Below are 24,422 nucleotides of genomic sequence, written 5' to 3'. Positions count from 1 at the left end.
AAAAAAATGATAAATCTGTTGTAAAAATTTAATAATTTACTCACCCTAATGTTGTTCCAAACCTATGTGAATTTCTGTCTTCCTTGGATCACAAAAGGAGATGTTAAGCAGAAAGATAACTGACCATCTTTTGTATTCCACAGAAGAAATCATTTTATTCGGTGTTGGAACAACATGAGGGTGAATAAATGATGACAGAATTGGGACAGAATTCATTTTTGGGTTTTTAGCCAACAGCAAGCTTATTTCCTGTTTGTTAGGATCCCCGTCTGTAAAAAAGAGCACATGCGCACCTTTTTTACCGATTGTCACAAACTAACTATAAATAATCATGTGAAAGACTGCGTTACCTGGTGGATTTCGTGCCAAACATTCTCATCATGGCATCCGACACTGGCGTTGGCACACAGTAGTACCTCGCAGCAGCTGGGGTCTCCCCCTACAGTCACTGTATGGTACAGTGGAGTCAAACCCTGTCTGTCCTTATAGTCTGGAGATGCACCCAAATCCAACATAATCTGCAAAGAAAAAAGGCAGAGCATTAGTTTCCATTAGGAAAGAGAATACACTGAAAACATGGTACAAAAGGATGCAGTTTCATAATAGACCACCGTATTCTTTAATCATATGTGTAATTTAAATCCCCCCCCCCCAGGTTGGAAATCACTGCCCAAAAACACTTTGCAATCAAACAGTGTACTGTATATATGTATGTAATGCCACACTGTAACCAAATCTAATACTACAAAACATGCATCACAAATGCAGTAAAGCACTATTTCTGTCTCTATGCTAAACTGTCTCATTAGAATAATATGTCCAGGTTTTAAACATGTCATTCAATCTCTACCCCACCAAGCAATTGCATAACTAAATGACTACAAGCACTTTCTTCCTTTCTCTAAAATTACAAAAGCCAAGACTCTCCAGTAATTGGATGAGGAAATCTATGGTTCTAAGACTTTGAAGTGACATAAACTAAGAATCTGGAAAGAAGCCTTTGTAAACTGCAAGCAATATACTGTGAGTACAAACGCAAAAGGAAATTGTGTTTCACACAATTGATGGCAGAAACAAGTAGTACATCAGCAGTATTATATTTCTAGTTGTTATCAAGGAGAAAAAGGTACTTCTAAATAATACCTCTGATACCGCTGTCTAAATAAGTAATATGGCTATGCAGTGCACTTACAATGAATGTTCACTTGTCCAAAAAATTATTATACTGTACTCCCTTTAAGATGTGACACAGCAGAGCCATTGACTCAATAATACATTGCTGTAGCTGCACTGTTCTAAATAAAACTTACAAAAATGCATCAAAAAGTACCATGGTACTATGGTTGTTGTACGTGGTACAATACCATCACTTAAAAGAAAGTACCGTCACAGTACCAAAAATGCCATGTTCCATGTTCAATGGCTTTTTGTGCATGTACCATGATATTACCAATGGTAATGGTATGTTGCAGGGGCTTCAAACCTTTCAGGATCCCATCCGTTTGTCTATGAGCTCCCCTCCTCAACTCAAAGACCACTGAGAAAGAAATGTGTGCTAACTTCCATGATAAACTACTTGACATACATTTTAATAATCTAACTAAGGTTAGGGACGCTCTCCGCATAAAGATACATAGACCAAAATGCATAGACCTTCGCCTACCACATTCAATGTGACAGTTGAGCGTCATTCTACGAGCACATTGCGCCAATCTGTGGTTCAATGACTGTCACGGTTGGTCATAAATCATCCTTTAATGTCAATAAACTTTAGCGGTATTTACTTGGCACAGTGGTTTGGCAGGTCATTGTTTTTTTCATTTGTCAGCCCTGATTATATTCGTGGAAGTCAACCATCTTATCTTTTAAGGTCGGGTGTTTCGTTTGTAATTGAAACTATGAATTATCATATTATGTACTATTTATCATACTTTATCAGATTCTGTGTTTTTGAACAAATCTTTTAAATGAACAAATAGTTCTCATTTACTTCCATTGTTTCACTAGAGAACGACACAGAGGTTGTGTTTATTAACCAAACAGTTACATTTACATATAGACATTTATCAGATGTTTTTATCCAAAGAAACTTACAAATGAGACATACAAAGTTTAACAACATCAGCAGTATAGGACTGCCAAGTTCTCACAGTGGCTGGAGTAGTAACAATGCTAGAACAGAAGAGACAGACAAGGATGTTTTTTTTTGTACATTAAGTGCAGTAGGAAGTGCAATTAGTGTGGGTTGATTAAGTGCTTGTGGAACAGATGTGTTTTCAGCTGGTACTTGAATGTTGAGAAGGTAACAACAGATCGTGTGAAAGTTGGAAGTTCATTCCACCACAGAGGAACAGAGAAAGTGAATGATAAGACTTTGAGCCTCTTTGTGATGGGACCACCAGGCGTCGCTCATTCACAGACCGCAGAGGGCGAGTTGGAACAGTTGAATATTATTCAATGATTCACTGTCAGAAAACATTCTCTCTTTATTTACGGTGTATAGTAAAAAGACCTCACATTCAGCATGGCTTATGAAATATAGCTTTTGGAAATAAATAAAGGCATCATCGGAGACTTCACCGATAAATACAAATTAAGGTTTACATGGAGACATGAAATACTGGATGTGTACTGTGGCATTTTTCAATGGTCTGATACCATTACTAGACAATTGCACCACCTCAGGACTTTTTGTAAGTAGCAGTCATTTTAACAATACCAAACAAACCAAAGAAGAGGATCACTCCAGCACAGCTATAAACTCATACCACTGTTGGGAATTAGGTCATTTATTACCTTAAGAGCTATCTGATTCTTTGCCCTGGCTGCTTTATGGAGGGCAGTCATTCCATCCCGAGAGCGAAAATCTAAATGAGCTCCACCGTTTTTTAATGCCACTATAGTCTCGACCATATTGTCCAGGTGGGCTGCAAGGGTTAATGGTGTCTCTGTGGACCAGAAGCACAAATATATGCATTAAATGTTTAGTCTCACATAATAAAATACATTATATATATATATATATATAAAATGTATTAAGAGATTTTATTATGCATCAAAACAATAATTAGGGATGCATGATTTACCAATTAAGTTGGTATTGGCCAATTTCAGCATGTGTATCATATTCAGGTTTATTTTTCCAATTTAGTTGGTTAACTTTTTTTTGCCAGGTTTCTATCTCAGGTTAGTTTAAACAGTTATCTTTTCCATCATACATGTCTTGAAGCACTTTGTGATTCCATTGAGAACACAGTTCTTTTAAAACAACATACAAAATATATTAAATATTCACATCTGTTAGCGTCCATAATAAAGATTATCAGTTTTGGTCATAATTGAATTGTGAATTCCAAACATGCAATGAAAAACAGGGTATATCCATTAGATGTAAATTCAGTTGAAGGAATATTCCGGGTTCAATACAAGTTAAGCTCAATTGACAGCATTTATGGCATAATGTTGATTACCACAAAAAATTATTTGACTCATCCCTCCATTTCTTAAAAAAAAAAGAAAAGAAAAGAAAGCAAAAGGTTACAGTGAGGCACATACAATGGAAGTGAATGGGACACATTTTTGCAGGGTTTAAAGAAATGTGAAGCTTATAATTTTGGATTATTTAAACTGTAAAGTGGCTTAAATTGTTGTTTTTCCAGCCGTTTTAGGGTTAACAAATAATCATGGCAACACCAATAAAGTTTCAACTTTAAAAGTGCTGGTTTAAAGTTAAAAACATTTTAATTAGTGATTTGTTTTTCACACAAATGCTTGTTTGATGCTGACTAAATATGCTTTTTGGACCATCAAAAATTGGTGTCCATTCACTTGCATTGGATGAAGCTAAAATCCTGGGATACTTTCCTATTTAACATTTTAGTTTTTTAATTAGTAATTATTATTATTTTTAATAGAATTTTTGTGTAAAATGTAGGCTAATTAAAAAAATAAATATATGCAAAAGGTTTTAAAACACTGTAAAAATGTTGAAAACGTGTAGAGAAGCATTACATGCTCACTTTTATAAGTGCAGTACATTGATCTTTTAAACATTTACATACAGATTTATTGAAGTGAACTGGGAAGCTGATTCAATTCTGCCATCTCCTTGTTGCAGACTTGTGTTGTAACATTGTGAAAGTTGTTATTGTATGACAATTTACTGTCACAAATTTGGCATGTTACTTGATTATTAGTTTAATCCAAAGTAAAATACCGGCAGAATATCCAGATGTGGAAAGCAGATGTGTTGAAGGGCTTGTGTGATTGCTTCATGCAGATGAACAAACAGAGCAAATTTGACTTGGAGTCAGAATGATGATCGTTAAAATGCAGTCATTTTATAATAATTTTGTACATTGTTTTAGTGCTTTTAGGCTTCTGAAATGTGTAGTTGTTCGGTGGTCAAAGAGAGAAACACAGTCCGAAAATATCAAGCGATTTTCCCAGAAGGAATTGACTCAATTCCAAGGAGTCAATTTCAACTTTGAGTCGATTCTCGATTCCCAACACCTCCCAATCAGGGAATCGATTCTTTTCGGAATCAATTCCCAGAACTATGCAGAACTCCCCATAGGAATGAATAGGAGATTATGTGGTTTTTGATTAAATATTCTCATAAACGGAGTGGATAATGTTTTTACATGGGCTGGAATGAAGAGGGACAATGTAATGCATATTTAAGTTTTTTTGTAAAAGAAATGATCAAATTACACAGTAATTTTATTAAAAACTGTGGAGACTGAGAATCAGAATCAAGGCACACAATTATTACAGTCACGGTTTAAATTTTTAGGATTATTGTTTATAAAATCCTGCTTAAAAGTACTCAAACACTTTATTCCGATAGGCTGTCATTGGAAAACAGCAAACGTGTGTCAGAGTAATGGTGGCAGTTTTCTGGTCATCAGCATTTTGCCATAAATGCGGTCAATTGAGCTTATCTTGTATTGAACAGGGAATGTGTATTTAATGAGTAATTATGTTAAATAAAAAATGTTTTAAGATAATGAAATGTTTTAACCAAACACAATCAATGCAAAGGGAAATCTAGTGGAGCAGAAAAGAAATCAATCAATATACAAGGGTTGTCTTGTATATCAAGGTAACCAACGTCAATCATGCAAACCACTAGAGCTTACAAAGACAAGAAAACTAAAATGAAAACATTAAATCATGCATGCTGATTTTTGAAAGTGAATTTCAGGAGAACACTTAAAACAAACATTAGACTTGAGTTTTATCTCATATTTTAAAGGTGATTTTTCAAATGTTTACATTTTTGGATTTTTTTCTTTCCATTCAGTGAAAATGAAAGAAGACTGATGGCTTTCCATCCCAAAAATTCAGCCTAACATGACCTCTTGTGTTTCACAAAAATCTTGGAGGTTAGGAGAAACATGAAGGTGATTAAATTATGCCAGAATATCCATTTTGGGTGAACTATCCATTTAAGTAGGTGGAAGGTGTTTATCTGATCCCCTACCACCAGTGTCAGGGTCATGATAGTTGGGATCCAATCCTCTCTCCAACATGTTAGCAACTTTGTCCACCTGATGGTGTTGGATGTATTCCATGAATTTCCTCAGGTTGACCTTAAAGGAGTGAGAGGGAGAGAGAGAGAGACGGAGAGAACAAGAGAAAGAGAGAGAGCAGATGAATTTAAACAATGTGACATTATACCTAATGATTGACGAGGAGGGTAAGGGACAGGAACAAGTGATGAAAAAGACAGAACATTTGAGAAGAGTTTAAAGGGTCTCTGCTCACTTCTTCTCAAGTAGAGATCTCTGGAACACACATGCTGCGATACAAGGCTGGTTAAAAATAGATAGGAGAGCAGCTCCCAGTACAGAGACATCAGAGAGAGAGAGAAAGAGAGAGACACAGAGAGAGCGAGAGACACAGAGAGAGAGCGAACTGCCTCTAACTAGGCAAAGAGATAGCAAGAGACCACTAGGGTAGATACACCACACTACAAACACAGATCAACACAGATCAGCCTCTGAAACACAGCACACACAAAATACACATGGAAGATGACCTCCAATAAGAGGCCAAGCAAAAAACCAGGTAGGTGCTAAATACCAAGCATAAAATATTAGGTGTTTTCATTATTAAACTTTGGAATTCCTTCCCACCACTGTTGGCTTTCAATAATTCACACTATAATGGTTCACAAATTCTATTATAATTTATTCACCTTTGTGTTGTTCTAAACCTATATGACTTTCTTCCATGGAACCCAATTTATTTTCAAGAATATCCTGGCCAATCTTTTCTGTATAATGAAAGGGAATGGGGACGGGGTCTGTCAAGCTCAAGTCCAATGACCAAAAACAGCATCATAAAAGTACCATAAATGTAGTCCATAGGACTTGTGCACTTCATTACAAATTTTCTGAAGCCAGACGAAAGCTTTGTCAGCAATAGTCCACAATTTAAGTTATTATTCACTAATAAACTTCCCCCAGCATGCTATGGACAATAAAAATCATGTGCATATTCACACACTTTTACATGAACAAGTACTTTATTATTTAACATGGTCGAGATGCGCAAAGTTGACAAGGCAAAGCTTTCTCAATGCCCCCGTCTCCCAGCTTGGCCTCTTCGGCGACACCGTTGATGACTTAATCCAGCGGTAAAGAGGCAGACGGAGGCTATATCTCACATCATGCCCCGGCGCAGCTCAACAACAGGCAGCTCCGCCTCAACCCGGGCCCAGCTCTCAGCCCAGCGTTGAGCGCCCCACAGGCGGCGTACGCCCCCCCATCTCCAAGACCCCCTCTAGGACCCGCAAAGCTTCTAAGCGCTCCTGAGACGGAAGGCCCGGGCAGTCAGATGTTCGCTACGGAGCTGGTATCAGGACCAAATTCTTTATTTTCCTTATTTTCTTGTACCCACATTCTCAACAAAAGAGCGCTTTCCTCACTCCCTGGGTCATCCAGCCGGTGCCGGGGCACCCTCCACGGCACCCCAGCTCCAAAATCTTACAGTCCCGGTTCCCCTGGACACAGTCACTTCACCTCCGGACCAGCGACTGCCCCTCTCAGGCAGGCCGACGCCTCTCCAGGACCTCTTCCTCAGTCTCTAACCCACACCATCCCGGGTACGCGGAGCAAGGTAAGTGCTTTGAGTCTTTTCTCAGCACCCAAGCCGTTGTCCAATCCATCGCGTTGGTTGGTCAGGACCATCTGACTAGGCTACGTGATTCAATTGCCAGGCTCTTGCCTCGTTTCAGCGGTATTTGTTCCACCTCGATGTGCGGCGAAAAAGCCAGAGCTTTACGGACAAAGATTACGACTCTGATACTCAAGGATGCGATAGAGAGAGAAAGGGTTTCTACAGCCCTTTCTTCATCGTACCCAAAAAAGGCTTCACGAAGGTAACAGAGGCAGCCCTTGCCCCACTACGGGAAGTGGGCATCCGCATACTCAACTACCTCGATGACTGGCTTATTCTAGCTCACTTTCAAGAGTTACTATGCGCTCACAGGGACCAGGTGCTCAGGCACCTCAGCCGTCTAGGGCTTCAGGTCAACTGGGATTAGAGCAAGCTTACCCTGGTCCAGAGCATCTCTTTTCTCGGCAGTCTCAGTCTCAATGACAGCGCGCCTCACGCATGAGCGTGCGCAGTCAGTGCTCAGGTGCCTCACTCTCTTTGAGCCCGGCACAGCGGTTCCTCTAAAACAATTCCAAAGGCTCCAGGAGCATATGGCATCCGCGGTCGCGCGGCTCAGGTTGATGCATATGAGAATGCTTCAGACTGGAGTCCCGAGATGGCCATGGCGCCGCGGCACATACTGTGTGTTAATCACCCCTTCCTGCCGTCAGACTTTCAACCCTTGGACAGACCTCTGTTTTCTGCAGACTGGAGTCCCCCTACAACAGGTGTCCAGACATGTCGTGGTCACCACAGACACCTCTCAACAGGGTTGGGGCGCAGTGTGCAACGGACACGCAGCCGCTGGCTCCTGGACAGGACCCCGGCTGCTTTGGCGCATAAACTGCCTAGAGTTGCTGGCTGTATTCCTTGCCCTGTGGAGGTTTCTCCCACTGATCTGGGGAAAGCACTTCTTGATCCTTTCAGACAGCACTGCAACGGTAGCGTACATAAATCGCCATGGTGGCGTGCGCTCTCGTCATATGTCTCAACTCGCCCGCCATCTCCTCCTTTGGACTGAGGTCACTGCGTGCCACTCATATCCCGGGCAACCGCAACACGACAGCGGACGTGCTGTTGCGACAGGTTTCACCCATCAGAGAGTGGAGGCTCCACCCCCAAGTGGTCCAGCTGATTTTGGGCCAAATTAGCATGGCAAAGGTAGATCTCTTTGCCTCCCAGGACAATTGTCACTGCCCGCTCTGGTACACCCTGACAGAAGCCCCTCTCAGGACAGACGCGCTGGCACGCAGCTGGCCCCGGGGGCTGCACTAGTAAGCATTTCCCCCAGTGAGCCTTCTTGCACCGGTGCTGTGCAAGATCAGGGAGGACGAGGAACAAGTCACCTTTGTGGCTCCTTACAGGCCCACTCAGACTTGGTTCTCGGATCTCACGTTCTTCCCGACAGCACCTCCCTGGCAAATTTCCCTGAGGAAGGACCTTCTTTCTCAGGGACGGGGCACCCTCCACGTCTGGCAGAGGCTGAATTCTCCCTGACCAAGCCTGTTCTCCTCCTGGGATCTCTCAGTGGTCCTCTTGGGCCTTCAGAGACCCACCTTTGAGCCCTTTGACTCAGTTGAGCTCAAGGCCCTCTCCTTGAAGATGGCCCTCCTGATAGCGCTAGCTTCAATCAAGAGGGTTGGGGGACCTGCAAGCGTTCTCTGTCAGCGACTCTTGACTGGTCCGGCAGATACTCACATCATCGTAAGACCGCGACCAGGCTACGCGCCCAAGGTTTCTACGACCCCCTTCAGGGATCAGGTTGTGAACCTGCAAGCGCTGCCACAGGAAGAGGTAGACCCAGCCTTTTCGTTGCTATGTCCGGTACGTGAACGGGAATGCCGTCTCCAAACAAAGGTTAGCTCACTGGGTCATTGACGCTATCTCTCTGCCCTACCAGACCCAGGCCGTGCCTGCCCTCTTGCGGGTCTGAGCACACTTGACGAGAAGTGTGGCATCCTCGTGGGAACTGGCCAACAGCACCTCCCTAGCAGACATCTGCAGAGCAGCAGGCTGGGCAACACCTTTGCGAGATTCTACAATCTCAGGGTTGAGTCAGTCTCGTCCCGTGTTTTGTCAGGTCCAAGCCGGTAGAACTCCGTAATACGGAACAGCCGACCGGGTGTTCCACTTGCACCTAGCGCCCTTCAGTTGATCCAGTGCGCTTTCTCTCCCAGGTAAGCCACTAAGCTTTCGCTTCCTGGATGTTCTTCTTACCTAGCCTTCTGGCCAGCAAATTCAGCAGAGGAATTTGTGACCAGACCTACTACGAGCCACAAGTGCTCTGTAATGGGGTAGGGCTCTACAGGGTTAATTCCCTTTACAGGCAACTCCCTGTGTTGTATTTTCCGTGGTACAGTCCCCCTGTCGGCGGACCCACGTCTCCCTTGGGCAGTCCCACTGCCCCGGTCGCTGGGTTTGTAGAGCTCCTCCCTCATCAGGAAGGACCTACCACCACGCCGCTCCCACGTGTGGCTTGACAACCCACGTGGTGTATTGGCCACATATCACCTCCCCCTAGTCTGTGCAGGATGTGGTCTCCACAGGGTCTTTTCCCCCTGAAAGAATATGATCCGGGAAGATGCATTCCCCGATGCATTTCATAGTGTTAAGATAGCTCCAGCCGCTTTACACTCTATGCGAGAGACATAGAGAGAGAAAAGGCCGTGACTGACTGGCATGCTCCTATGATGGTCATGTAGCGCCTGTTCCCCCTTAGGGGTGCTGGGAACCTAAGGTCTGTATATGACACCTTTTTCTGGGGGCATTGGGGAGGGTTACATGCAGCCGATACAGTTGCTTCTTGCACGCAGCTGCATGCTTGCACCTGTCTCAGCAGTTCACGTAACACGGTCTAGTGCATGGCGCTTTTGAACGGGACCCCTTGTGTCACTACATTCAACACAACGTTGAGTGAGTGACAGAAGGGGAACGTCACGGTTATTGTTGTAACCTCGAGACGCTGTGTCCCTTCTGCCACGACACTAGACTTACCACTGTAAATGGCCGTACCTTATTCTCGGCTCCTCAGTGCAAAAATCTGACTGACAGACGCACGCCCGCTTCCCTTTATACCTGTATGTCCGGGGGCGGGACATGTAAATTCTGTCTGCCAATTTCTCATTGGCTTTTTCTCAAGTTCAGATACGTGAGGCTCCCAAGGAAGACCACTTGTGTCACTACATTCGACACAATGTCTCGTGCTCTCCCTCAGGGAACAGGTGGGTGAACAATCCTTTAATATACCTGAATCAACCTGACTACCTTTGGTTACACCAACAAAAGTCTCTTTAAGTTAATGTACAAATCACTCCTTACGGCATTTAACATTGTAGTCAGCTTTTAAAAGCGAACCCCTGTAAGCATCACCCTGTAAGTGAAACCTGTACTACGACTCCCCGTAAAGCATTTATAATGCATCGAAATTCCGTCTTAAGTGGGGTGAACATCTACTCGTTGGACGTGTATTCCCAAAACAAGTGCATACAGAAAGGCTGTTCCTATGTCATCCTTAGCAAAAACCCATGTGAATTACGAAGCTCCAATATAATAACTAATTAAGGGAGCTTGAAAGCTCAGAGCAATGAGAGGGAGAGTTTTAAATGCTGAGGGAAGCAGTGTGGGGAATGGAGATAAATAGTGTGCGCAATAAACTCAAATACACAGCTCAGCACAGGACGTGCAGTGCTAGAGATAGTCGGCAATTAAAAACTTGGTTCAGGTCTTCAGGGTTGCTTTTGAGGGGAGTGTCATGAAAGAACCTTAATGAGAGACCTCAAAACCGCTTATGACCAGTGCAAAAACAGACTGAAAACACTAAAACGTCAACATCAATGACCATCTCGACTGCAAACTTCTGCTGAGTCCAAAACATATGCAAATGCACCAGTCTACCCTGCATTATTTATCAGCACAGTCTCAAAAATATGTTGTGTTTTATATATTCTCTCCTAGCAAGAAAAAAACAAGATTTCATGATATTTTATGGTTCTTTTTTCCTGTTTTAACAGCCATTTCCCAAGAAACCCTCTCCTGATTGCAATTAAGCAAAAAGCTTTCATATGATATGTATGTAAAACAGTAAATTATCATAACGGAAAACAGGGTAATCACCACCTGGGTGTCAAAAAAGACACGCTTTTTGACAAATATGCTTAGTAGGCTAATCTACATACGTCATTGCAAATGTTACAATAATAAAAAATGTCTCACCTGCGTGTGGAGTTTTTCAATCTGTTTCTCATTGACTTTTGGCTGCTGGTACACTCTGCTCTTATATCGAAACTGTGAAGTCAAATTGAAAAAGAAAATATGTTCTGTTTGATGCTTGTGAAATGCTATACAGGTTTTTATTTAGCAATTAACAGTAACAGTCTTTAATCGTTAAATGTTGTAAAATAAGTAAACAATTTGACATAAAATATACTTTAATAATGTTATGAACGAGCAGCGAAGGCAGACGAGGAGATGCAGATCCAGTTGCAGTTCAACTTTATTACATAAACAAACAGGCAAAACACAAAGGAAAACCCTCAATGGGGAAATAAACATTACATAGAAAACACGGGCAGGGAACACACACCAGGCTAACAACATTCAACGAACGACAAGGAGTGAACAAAAAGCAGGGCTTAAATACACAGTGAGTGATGACAGAATGAGACACAGGTGAAAACAATGAACAAAATGGCAGTGATGATGGCAGGTGGATTCTGGGAAGTGTAGTTCTAAACAATGACAAGTGAGACAGTGGAGCTAAACAAGGGACAAAACTATGGAATGCAAAGGTGACAAAAATGGCAGACAGAGGGCAACAGTGAAACAAGACAAGGAATTCCTAACATAGCCCCCCCTCAAGGATCGGATTCCAGACGATCAACATAAAACAAAACAAAAAATGTCCATTGACTGGGGGGGAGCTTGTGGTGGGCAGACAGACCAAGGGGGGCAACGACGGGCAGACAGGCAGTCCAGGGGGCAACGAAGGGTAGACAGGAAGTCCAAGGGGCACAAAGGGCAGGCAGGAAGTCCAAGGGGGCACAGAAGGCAGGCAGGAAGTCCAAGGGGACACAAAGGGCAGGCAGGAAGTCCAAGGGGACACAAAGGGCAGGCAGGAAGTCCAAGGGGGCACAGATGGCAGGCAGGAAGTTCAAGGGGGCACAGATGGCAAGGACAGGTTCAGGTGGTCTGGGAGCTGGCCACCGGGCAAGGACCGGGTCAGGAGGCCTGGGGGGAGGCCACAGGACGGGAACAGGGTCAGGAGGCCTGGGAGGAGGCCACAGGACGGGAACAGGGTCAAGAGGCCTGGGAGGAGGCCACAGGGCAGGGACTGGGTCAGGAGGCCTGGGAGGAGGCCACAGGGCAGGGACTGGGTCAGGAGGCCTGGGAGGAGGCCACAGGGCAGGGACTGGGTCAGGAGGCCAGGGAAGAGGCCACAGGACAGGGACTGGGTCAGGAGGCCAGGGAAGAGGCCACAGGACAGGGACTGGGTCAGGAGGCCTGGGAGGAGGCCACAGGACAGGGACCGGGTCAGGAGGCCTGGGAGGAGGCCACAGGACGGGAACAGGGTCAAAAGGTCTGGGAGGAGGCCACAGGTCAGGGACTGGGTCAGGACCCCTGGGAGGAGGCCCTAAAGGCGGTGACCTGGAAGGCTCTGGCGGCGGAGCCGCAGGAGGCTCGGGAGGCGGAGCCGTAGGAGGCTCGGGAGGCGGCACCGAAGGAGGCTCAGCTGAGGGAGGCTCTGGAGGCGGAGCTGAGGGAGGCTCTGGAGGCTCAGAGGCCTCAGGGGGCGGAGCCGTGGGGGGCTCAGGAGGCAGAGCCGAGGGAGGAGGAACCATGGAAAGCTCGGGAGGCTCAGGGGGCGGAGCCGCAGGAGGCTCGGGAGGCGGAGCCGTAGGAGGCTCGGAAGGCTCAGCTGAGGGAGGCTCTGGAGGCTCAGAGGCCTCAGGGGGCGGAGCCGTGGGAGGCTCAGGAGGCAGAGCCGAGGGAGGAGAACCATGGAAAGCTCAGGAGGCTCAGGGGGCGGAGCCATGGGAGGCTCAGGGGGCAGAGCAGAGGGAGGCTCGAGAGGCGGAGCCCTGGGAATCTCGGGAGGAGGAGCCCTGGCAGACTCGAGAGACTTGAGAGATGGAGCCCTGGGAGGCGAAGCCCTAGGAGGCTTGGGAGGAGGAGCCCTGGGTGGCTTGGGAGACTTGAGAGGCGGTGCCCTGGAAGGCTCAAGAGGCTTGAGAGGCAGAGCCCTGGGAGGCTCAAGAGACTTGACGGGTGGAGCCCTGGGAGGCTCGAGAGGCTTGAGAGGCGGAGCACTGGGAGGTTCGAGAGGAGCCCTGGGAGGCTCAAGAGGAGTCCTGGAAGACTCGAGAGGCGGAGCCCTGGGAGGCTCGAGAGGCTTGAGAGGCGGAGCCCTGGGAGGCTCGAGAGGCGGAGCCCTGGGTGGCTCGGGAGGCGGAGCTCTGGAAAGCTCGGGAGGCGGCGCTCTGGAAAGCTCGGGAGGCGGCGCTCTGGAAAGCTCGGGAGGCGGCGCACTGGAAAGCTCGGGAGGCTCGGGAGGCGGAGCTCTGGAAAGCTCAGGAAGCTCGGAAGGCGGAGCTCTGGAAAGCTCGGGAGGCGGAGCTCTGGAAAGCTCGGGAGGCGGAGCTCTGGAAAGCTCGGGAGGCGGAGCTCTGGAAAGCTCGGAAGGCTCGAGGGGCGCAGGCTCTAGGACGGGCATGACCATTGGCGCTGGCTTTTGGTCAGTCCTGGCTATTGGCGCTGGCCCGGGAACGGTCGAGGCTACAGGCGCTGGCTCAGGGACGGTCGAGGCGACAGGCGCTGGCTCAGGGACGGTCGAGGCGACAGGCGCTGGCTCAGGGACGGTCGAGGCGACAGGCGCTGGCTCAGGGACGGTCGAGGCGACAGGCGCTGGCTCAGGGACGGTCGAGGCGACAGGCGCTGGCTCAGGGACGGTCGAGGCGACAGGCACTGGCTCACTGACTGTGGTATGCGCTGGCTTGGGTTCGCTGACCGTGGCTGACGAAGGCTCTGGCTCGCAGACCGGGGCAAGCGAGGGCTCTGGCTCGCTGACCGTAGCTGACGAGGGCTCTGGCTCGCTGGCCGTGGCAGGCGTGGGCTCTGGCTCGCTGGCCGTGGCAGGCGGAGACTGGGGAGCAGAAGCCTTTCCTCTTCTCCTCCTCCGCCGGGCAGACGAAGTGGACCGTGCAGGCTCACTGACCAAGGCAGGCGTGAAGGTACGAACCACGGGCGAGTGGAGGGTTATTACTGTGGGAGGAGTGGCAGAGTTCTCCTCGACGGCGCCCACAGTTAACGGCGAACCGCAGGCCAGCAGAGTCTCCTCCACGAACGCATGGAGTGTCCAGCCGCGCGTTGCCTGTGGCAACCGCTCCTTAAGTGCAGGGTGCAGACTGCGCCTGAAGAAGACCACCAGAGAGGAGTCCGGGAAATCCGAGATACCCGCCAGCTTAAGGAAGTCGCGGATGTGGTCCTCTATAGGGCGGTCCTCTTGCTTCAAGCAGAGCAGGTGGAAGTTTGCTCGTTGAACCGCTGGATCCATAGTGTGGTCGTTCGTTCTGTTATGAACGAGCAGCGAAGGCAGACGAGGAGATGCAGATCCAGTTGCAGTTCAACTTTATTACATAAACAAACAGGCAAAACACAAAGGAAAACCCTCAATGGGGAAATAAACATTACATAGAAAACACGGGCAGGGAACACACACCAGGCTAACAACATTCAACGAACGACAAGGAGTGAACAAAAAGCAGGGCTTAAATACACAGTGAGTGATGACAGAATGAGACACAGGTGAAAACAATGAACAAAATGGCAGTGATGATGGCAGGTGGATTCTGGGAAGTGTAGTTCTAAACAATGACAAGTGAGACAGTGGAGCTAAACAAGGGACAAAACTATGGAATGCAAAGGTGACAAAAATGGCAGACAGAGGGCAACAGTGAAACAAGACAAGGAATTCCTAACAAATAATCTCTACATGCTATAGCAGTACCTTGGCTTTTTAGACATTTTCCACTGTAATACTATGTTTTTTTTTTGGACATTCACCATTCCTGAAACCTAAGCTGATTTGTTGGTTTGAGCTGGTCGCTTTGAAGTAACTTGGAGTTCCATGGTGCATTAATAATGTGATCATCATGTACCATACAGAGAGCTTATACAGTATCAGAGTAGTATTTCCATTACTGTACACATACTGCCACAGAGCTTTTCTGTAAGTGTGAGAGCACCCAAATAACCTGTATAATGAGTTTTTACATAACAAATGTAATAAATAGCTGGAACGAATAATAAAATAGAAACATATGTTTCATTATACTCTGTTTACAGCTCTTTGGGGTGGCGATGCCTTGATAATGACATGATTATATCAGGATCTGAGGCTTGAATGAATGTACAGGAGAACTAAAAAGGTTTCTGTTTCAACAGCCTGACATCAGCCTTTTGACAGAGAGGGCTGAGAATGTTTGGGTACAGAAAACACGTTACAGAAGGACTCCAGTGTTATTACACTGCACTGTATCAATTTATAGCTGTTATTATCACTGTCAAAAATATTTAGTCATTGTTATTATCCACAACATGCCATAAATAATAAATATACCTGGTCATTACGGTCATGGTCATTCCTGTATACATTATAATATTAATAATGTTTCTACATCTATATATTTGCAATATAATTATTTAGATTACTATTTATGATGCAAATCATGTACATACTAAATATGATACATACTATATTGTTCTTTGTAATTTATGATAGCAAAAAAAGTGGTAGTAGTCATTTAAAGTAATAGTTATTAGTAATAATAACTAAACACAAATGAATATAGGCCAATACTTTATTTTATACTTTATTCTTTTATTTGATACTTTATCCTATTATTTCGCCATTGGTCTATAACCAAATCAAATTTCTACTGACAGTTTTGTCAATGAATACAAACTATTTCAGTTTTCAAACTAGTTGAAGTTCAAATTAAGTGAATTTTAAATACATTCTGTGTAAAATAAGTAAAATAATTGCAATTTTGTATGTGTTGTGGAAGCTATATTAAAACTGTAGCTTCCCAAACTACAAGCTACTCAAAGTTAAACTACAGTCAAGCTATTGTTTTAAAAACATAGTTAGCAACACTACAAGTTACTAACTACATTAAAGTTATTTAATGAAGAAAATATTTGTAAACATATACTGTAAATATCTGATGATAATATTAAATTCTACAGCAAGAAGTTCTATAGATTGTTATTAGGCATGTAGCCAGGGTTGGGAGGGTTACTTTTTAAATGTATTCCACAACAGATTAGAGAATACATGCTGTAACATGTAATTTGTAACATATTCTGTTAGATCTCAAGGTCAGTAACGTATTCTGAATACTATGGATTACTTCTTCAGCACTGGTTTTTTTCACTTGTTTTGACTATAGAAAACTCTGTTAGTACAGTAAAACAAAATACACATGTTAAAAACACATTCTCTGAAACTGATCTTGTTTTAAGGATTTTTAGATATTTTTACAGGAAAACAATACAACAATTATTATCAAGAATTTTCCCAAATTTCAAAGGTCTTGCTAGAAAAAAGAAATTATGATCCATCGTAAATTTTCTTGATAAAAAAAATTATCGTGCCTTGTATCATGTGCACGTAAAATGGATAGAAATAGCATTTTAGCTTAGTGTAAAGCTGACAAATTACACAAGGTTTATTTCTATTTCTTCTGCTCCAAACTTACTTCAAACGTACTTCTCTGTCTGCTCGTATGAATGTCACACCATAAGAAAGTGTTTCACTGCTGTTCAAATGCACTTTGGATCACATCATTTATATGTATAAATGTTTTTCATCTGAAAGGACTAAATATTAAATGAAACAAATGACAATAAAATGCAAAGTAATCTCTTCAGTAATCAAACAACTTTTTGACTGTAACTGTATTCAAATTACCAGTGATTTAAATTGTAATTGTAGTGGAATACAGTTTCGTACCTTTTGTATTTTAAATACGTAATCCTGTTACATGTAATTAATTACACAAAATTATATATTTTTTTTAATGTATTGTATGATACTGTACATATGGTATTGTATAGTGAGCGTTGTATCGAAGCTGCGCATGTGCTCAAGTGAATTAGTGAATCATTGATCAGTGAATCATCTGTGAAACCGACTCCCTAAAATGAATTGGCTTAGCCATTGCTAAATATAAGTGAATAATTTATATTTAACCGGTTCATGTACATGTATGAACAGTCCGAAAGAACTGATTCACTTAAATGATTTGGATTTCCCAGCAATACATATAAGAGAGAGAGAGAGGACAGTTTAGGTGAGTTTGTTTGATTACTCCTTTGGCTACATTGCTGCAATTGTGTGTGACAAATGTAGCGTTATGTGATGTTACACCGCTAATTTTGTAATTGTAAAAGCTACACTATTGTGAAAATGGCTGAGCTACTGTCACGCTACTGAAAAAAGTAGGAAAGTTATAGCGTCACAGCTTTTGGTTAGTTATTCCCCAACACTGATTTGTATACATATAATACGCTGTCCATGTATTATATATACTTAAACTGTATATTATCATTAAGCTATATCAGCCTTAGGCCATCATACTCTCTAGACTGATATCAGCATTGGCCATTGAAAAATCCTGATTAGTTTTCCACACATAAAAGTAGTTGATTATTACTACTAAGTATTTATGTTCTGTAAATACACAATAACATGAAAACTGTCATATAAATTATGAAACAATAGCAGCATAATTATATTACAATTGAATACTAGAAATAGTTGTACTAATATTATTACTGAAGGTTTTTGCCATGGTTTTTGCCATTATAAGTAGAATATCCTCTCTCTAAACAGGGACAGTTACCTCCAAGGTAGGATCACCCTTGTTGGTGGCCAGGGGGTAGTCTCTCAGGCGTCGTTCCTCCTCCAGGAAACCACTTTCCCTCCCATCCACAGCTGGCTGGAAGAGCCCATAGTTGAGCACATCTCTCAGACTCTGTGTTAGTGTACACAGGATCTGCTGCTTAGCAACCCATACTGTGACATCAGGACTGAACCTCATGGATTTCTGGCAAAGCCACAGAGACAGGACACGAGAGAAAGACAGGTAGAGACAGACAGAGATATGCTCTATCAGGCTATAGCAGGTGTACAGATTAACCAGGGGAAAACAATTGTGTTACAATGCACAAAAGGAGGAAAACAAGAAAAAAGAATAAGTAAAACACAGATCCTGCATTTATCATTATTTTCCATTGATTGGCTGACAACTATAAAATTAAAGGAGTCATGTCATATGATTTTTTTATTATTGTATTTTTTATCATGTATTCATAATGTCCTGGTTTTTATGCACCCCAAAATTGTTTGCATCTTTTGTACAACTGTACCTTAACCATCCAATTTTAAACACCTTCTGTTGTGAAATTTGCTCACAGATCCAATATCAGGCTTGGTATAACAAATAAAACTACCAACTTTAAATATGGAAAAGGCCTGTGTTAAGAGTACTCAGAGCTATACTGCTCCCAAAAGTTCTGTGAACATATTTCATTTAAAACATAACAATGTCATTTTCAACTATAAGTGTGTGAAATATGTCAAAAATACTTGTTGCTCTCACCTAATTGCATCAGTTTCATTTTTTTTTGTACACTAAAACTCAAACAGCTCTCAAGAGAAGCCTGAAACTGTAAGAGGGAAGCAATTTACTATAATAATATAATTTAGCAAAAAACACATAGCCCAACTCCCCGAGGCAAAAGGCAAAACAGCAGAATTTGTGTGTGTGTGTGTGTGTGTGTGTGTGTGTGTGTGTGTGTACTCACAGACTGCTGCAGGTCAGGGATGACCACACAGATGAGCATTGTGTCTCTCAGGCTGTTGTCCAGTCGGCCACTGGTAGGTCGATCCAGCCTGGGAGGCTCATCTCTGGAACTGTCTGATTCCGAGCTGGCTGAGTCAGAGAAACTCTGAGCCATTTCCTCCTCACTGGACATTGGGCTCCGCGGCATGATCAGCACTGCAGAGGAAGAAATATAGTGTTTATCAGGGAGAAGAAAGTGCTCAAACAATATTTACATTCACATTCATTTATTTGGAAGACACTTAGACTTAGTGACTTAGAAAGGGTCATAACCAGATATGACGTGATTACATTCCAATGATAAGGAAATGTTCTGTCAACACTGAAAGTGAATCTGCAGCATGACGTGGCATAATCACATTCACAGCCAAATAAAATATATTTTAATGTTTATTAATGTAATTTTTTTACATTAGACTTCATGGCTTTTAGTCAATCTGTGTTAGCTTTTTTTAGTTTTTCTTTATTTTTAGTTATTTTAGAATATTTTTTATATTATATTCAACATTCTCAGATACAATTAGAGCTGCTAAAGTAAATGCATGTTTTTTTTTTAAGAAGTTTTAGATATTTATATTGGAAAACATGCCAAAACAAAACCAAATCAAAAACTTATTTTGTTGCAGTGTATAATGGAGCGAAGACTACCTCTCTCACCTTTCTGTTCACTTCAAACCATCTTTAACTCACAAAAATAACAAATGTCTTGGTTACTATAATAACCTCCATTCCCTGATGAAGGGAACGAGACGTTGTGACGATGTAGTGACACTAGGGGTCGCCCTTGGGAACCCCAAACACCTCTGATCTTTGAGATAAGGCCAATGGGAATTGGCGAGTGGAATTTGCATGCCACTCCCCTGCACATACGGGTATAAATGGAGCTGGCTCACAACCACTCTTTCAGGTTTTGTGCTGAGGAGCCGAGACAAGGTCCTGGCCATTTCAGTGGGTAGTTGCAGGAGGGACACAATGTCTCATTCTCTCCATCACTCGGCCAGTGCACTCGGCCACTCCCCCGCACCTCAGGGACATGTTGACTGCCCAAAAATGGGGACAGGCTGCCCCAGCCAAGACATCTTCTCTTTTTTTTCTCCTCCAAAAAAGAATGGAAATCATTCAGCTGGGGGCCATAAGTGTCCACGTCAGGGAGGTGTCCCTTCCCAAGGGGAAGACACCGCGGAGACCACACCCTGCCCGAAGGGAAAGTAATTGTGTGGAAATACATCACGTGGTCTTACTGAGTTTTTTCAGCAGTGTCGCATATGGAGAAGTCCCCATGGTAGGTCCTACCCAGAGGGGAGGAGCTCTACAAACATGGCAACCGGTGGCAGAGGGGACTCTGCCCAAGGAAGACGTGGGTTTACCAAAGGGGAAACCGTCTCGCGGAAAAAACATCACACAGGGTTACATACAGGCAACCAGCGCATGTGGAGCACCTACCCCAGTTCAGGGCCTATTTAGCACACATACTGGGCCGGCATTGTGTTTCTCCACAAACTTGCCTGCCTCAGGTCTAAGGAGGAGGGACATCCACTTCGTGAACACGGCTGGGGGGTAAAAAGCACAGGTCAACCCTCCAGCAGGGGAAAGGAGCTATACGCAAGCGGTATACCCGGCCAGTTGTCCAGCAAATGTACCTGTTCTTACCTGAAAATCTACAGGAGATGAGACTGGTTCAACCCAGAGATTGAAGAACCTCGCAAAGGTGTTGGGTGTTGCCCAGCCCACTGCTCTGCAGATGTCTGCTAAAGAGGCGGCATTGGTCAGGGCCCAGGAGGCCGCCACACTCCTGGTAGAGTGTACTCGTAGCCTTCAAGTCTACTGCCACAAACCAATATTGATGCCGAACGCTCGCTAAAATGCTTTTCTGTGTTAGCATCTTGAACGGGAGTCTGTGCAAGGCCCAGTTCAGCACTCGCAAGTCCAAGATTGGCCACAACCCACCGCCTTTTTTTGGTGCATTGAAGTAGGGGCTGTAGAACCCCTTCTTCATCTCGACTGCAGGGACAGGCTCAGTCACGTCCTTCAGTCAAAGGGTTGTGATCTCCACACATAGGGCAGCAACGTTCTCGCCCTTCACTGAGGTAAACCGGATGCCGCTGAACTGGGGCGGGCACCTGGCGAACTGAATCGCATAGCCGAGTCAGACAGTGCTAGTCAGCCATTGGGGAGCGAGAGCCACACCTCCAAGCTGCAGGCGAGGGGGACCAAGGGAACATTCGCGTCGGATGTACCGGCGGGTGGGGCCTTGTGGCGGGGCAGAGCCAGAGGCGTCACATCGAGGGGGCTCGAACCCCGAACTTGTGGCCGTGCTGAGTCTAGGGACATCGAAGCACTTACCTGGCTCCGGGTACCCACCATAGGACAAGTCAGTAATGGGGGAGGAGGGAATCTGTCCTCGCCGTCCGTCACAACCACCCTGGCGTGGGTGTGTTTGTGCTACATCTGGGCACGCAGGGGCGGGGTCCATGGTGGGTGCACTCCACCAGCGTAGGAGGGGGAGAAGCCGCTGTAATGCACCATAAATCCAACAGCTTTTTGTAAATAACACTTTCCTTATTAATTGAACTTTAATAAAGCTCTAAAGAATTAAATAGAACCGCATTAAAGATGAAACGCCGGCTTGTTGACACACAAGTTTTGCTTAAGCTGAGCGTCGGCTCCGGCTCTGCTTATTCCACAACGAGGGTGCTTCTGTATTTACTTGTTTTGTATTTTTGTATAATTCCCTCATACTTTGCGATCTACGTCACCTGAAGCTATTTGGAAAGTTTAGAGAGCATCTGGACTGTGAGATGTGTCATTCTTCCTCTCCTCAATCAGGCGCGAACTGCAGTGCTGCTCTTGTGTGCAATCATTATCATTTCATATGATCTCATATTACATTAAATGAGATCAAACGACTATTCGACAAGGAACATTTTTTGACAAAATGTTTTTATTGTCGACGTTGTCAGTAACACCAACTAATCGTTTCAGCCCTAATAAGTAGTTTAAGAATGTAGTGATACAGACTAAATTGCAGTCATTGCAGAGCTCTTTTGCAATGGTTTGTTTGCTGCGATTCTCTGATTGGTCCATTCCATGATTGAGAAACAAAGTGGTGGCAGCACTAGTGGTGCAGAAATTACACACTTCAGCTTTAAGAAAGTAAATGGGGTCCATTATGTTTAAATATTGACTTTAGGAGTGGCTTATTATTCCCATAAATAACATATTTTTATTACTGCCTGCTATTATAGTATATGCTAGTATATGCCACTACTGCCATATAGCTAATCTTGTTTATCACTTACAAAAGGCTCTCTGTGATTTCACTATGTTCACAAAATGTCAGTGCATTGAAATGTCAGACTGTATGTCATGTCATTTTAATATTTCTACTTTCTACTTTTTAAAATATTCTATTTCTGCAATTTTTGGGTCTTCACTACCTTTCTGAGAAAACTGAAATGACACTTGTAGAAAATGGAAAATGCCTTGTTTCAGTGTCTAATCTTAATATGGAGTAAAGAAAAAAATCAGTCACATTTAAAAGTAATGTGCGTCATGTTAAAATATTTGTTTCTGTCCCAGCTTAATATGCAGTACAGAGACAACTAGCAGTAAGTAACCTGTAGGCTGATTCCCTCAAAAAGTGTAAACTATGTCTCTATGGCAATATCAAAACTGATCTGGGGGTATTCTAGAAAGCAGGTTTAGCAACTGGTAAATTTACTCAGATTAAGCTGATAACCTCAACTTTCAGTCCCAAAAACTGAGGTACCTTTCAGGGTATGTAAGTAGCCATAGCCGGAGCAGATTATGTTCCAGAGTTAGTTTATTTCAGGTAAATGTCAGTAAGTTTCAGAGGCTGTCAGCGCATGCATGCCCTTTTGATAGTGACACAGTGGTCGTGGAAGGTCAGTTTATGTACAATACAATAATTTTAAAGCACTATCATGATTAACAGCTACCTTTACCTCACAAATCTTCTTCCTCTGGCATTTCCAGTTTCACACACCACAGATTTGCTTTAAGAAGTGAACAAATTGTGTACATAGTGCTATTTCTTTTAATGGGAAGTTTTTAATCCTGTAATATTTTTCAACGTAGAACACATTGGAACTGGAGAGTAATGTATTTATAATTAGCCCTTTTAATAAATTATTTTGTTTCATGATAGTAATATTCAATGACTATATCTATAAATATCATAGAATGAAATTAAATTATAGAATCCACATTATTTTGACAGTTTCTTCAGTCAATAAATGTTAATATGTCATTAATAAAATTACATTCCATAGGAAATATATGCAGGTAATGTCTGCCAGTTCAAAGCTTAAGCAATAAAATTAATCAGTCATTCTTCTTCTTCACTTACTAGATAATATGCATTCTTTCATGGACCACAGATATAGCATAGAGGTTAGAAATTTAGTTTCTTACAAATTTCAAGACTTTTTCATTGTACTCTCTTTATTATCTGATAATATAAATGAGACATGCTGTCATTTAGAGTAACATTGCTCTTCTTTAGCTGGTGGTCTAGAGATTCAATGAAAATAGGTATTTTCTGATGCACTACCAGTAAAATTAACCTTAAAATAAAAAGATATAGTAAACCTATTGCCTATTATTATAATATTAATAGAATATGAATGTTGATACCTATTATGAATTTCAGTGCAAACAACTATAACGGTCGACCTATTAAACACTAATTTAGGCGAGAGAGGTCTAATATTAATCTCGAATTAAGCTTTTACAAATATGGTAAAACTTTATTGTTTTATTAATTTAAAAATTCTAATATAGATTGAGTATACTTTTTGTCAAGCAAACTCTCAGTCCTAAATCGATGCAGCTCCTATCACTATTACGAGTGAAGACGAAATACTCACGGTTGAGTGAACTAACGCAAAACTTGAATTCTGGAATCAATAACCATGAGTAAGCATTGCTTGGGTTAATGAACCGAGTGTTTAGGGTTTATGACACGGTAAGTTAACCTTGCTTTCTGGAATACATCCCTGTTTCTTTGAGCAAACCGACCAGCCCAAAACAGCAACGTTGACTCAACCAATGGCTTGAGTTTTGGATGGGACAATCTGTTGGCCAACCAATGGTAGACAACAATAGTAAACCAGAGTTCTGTTTATAAGCAGTGATTATTTTTGCAGTTCCGTTTTGTGTGTGGCACAATAATACGCACTTTAGCTTTAACTTTAAAAAAATTATTTTAATGGCCATTATTTATTGAATTGGACAAAAAGGTTTCCAACAGAGACAGATGGAGCTGTTGTCTTAGGTTAGCACAAGCCATTTATCAGAGGTGTACACAAGCATCAGCGATCACAACATGATTTT

At 43.3% G+C, this 24,422-nt stretch overlaps 1 protein-coding gene across 1 annotated transcript in view; it reads right to left on the bottom strand.

Annotated features, from left to right (window-relative positions):
• Positions 1-19,068, bottom strand: part of LOC127640507 (SH3 and multiple ankyrin repeat domains protein 2-like) — a 126,647-nt gene extending 107,579 nt beyond the window's left edge. The window contains exons 1-6 of the mRNA XM_052123108.1: positions 19,030-19,068; positions 18,066-18,269; positions 11,377-11,448; positions 5,486-5,594; positions 2,797-2,948; positions 351-518 (exon numbers count right to left, since the gene is read on the bottom strand). Of these exons, the coding sequence (XP_051979068.1) occupies positions 351-518; positions 2,797-2,948; positions 5,486-5,594; positions 11,377-11,448; positions 18,066-18,269; positions 19,030-19,068 (744 nt within the window). The remainder of the gene's footprint in view (positions 1-350; positions 519-2,796; positions 2,949-5,485; positions 5,595-11,376; positions 11,449-18,065; positions 18,270-19,029) is intronic.
• Positions 19,069-24,422: the final 5,354 nt, after the last annotated feature.

This window comes from Xyrauchen texanus, chromosome 49 (assembly GCF_025860055.1).
Source record: "Xyrauchen texanus isolate HMW12.3.18 chromosome 49, RBS_HiC_50CHRs, whole genome shotgun sequence".
Lineage (NCBI taxonomy): Eukaryota > Metazoa > Chordata > Actinopteri > Cypriniformes > Catostomidae > Xyrauchen > Xyrauchen texanus.
The sequence above is the reverse complement of the archived record's forward strand: the minus strand, read 5'-3'. Positions and strand labels throughout refer to the sequence as shown.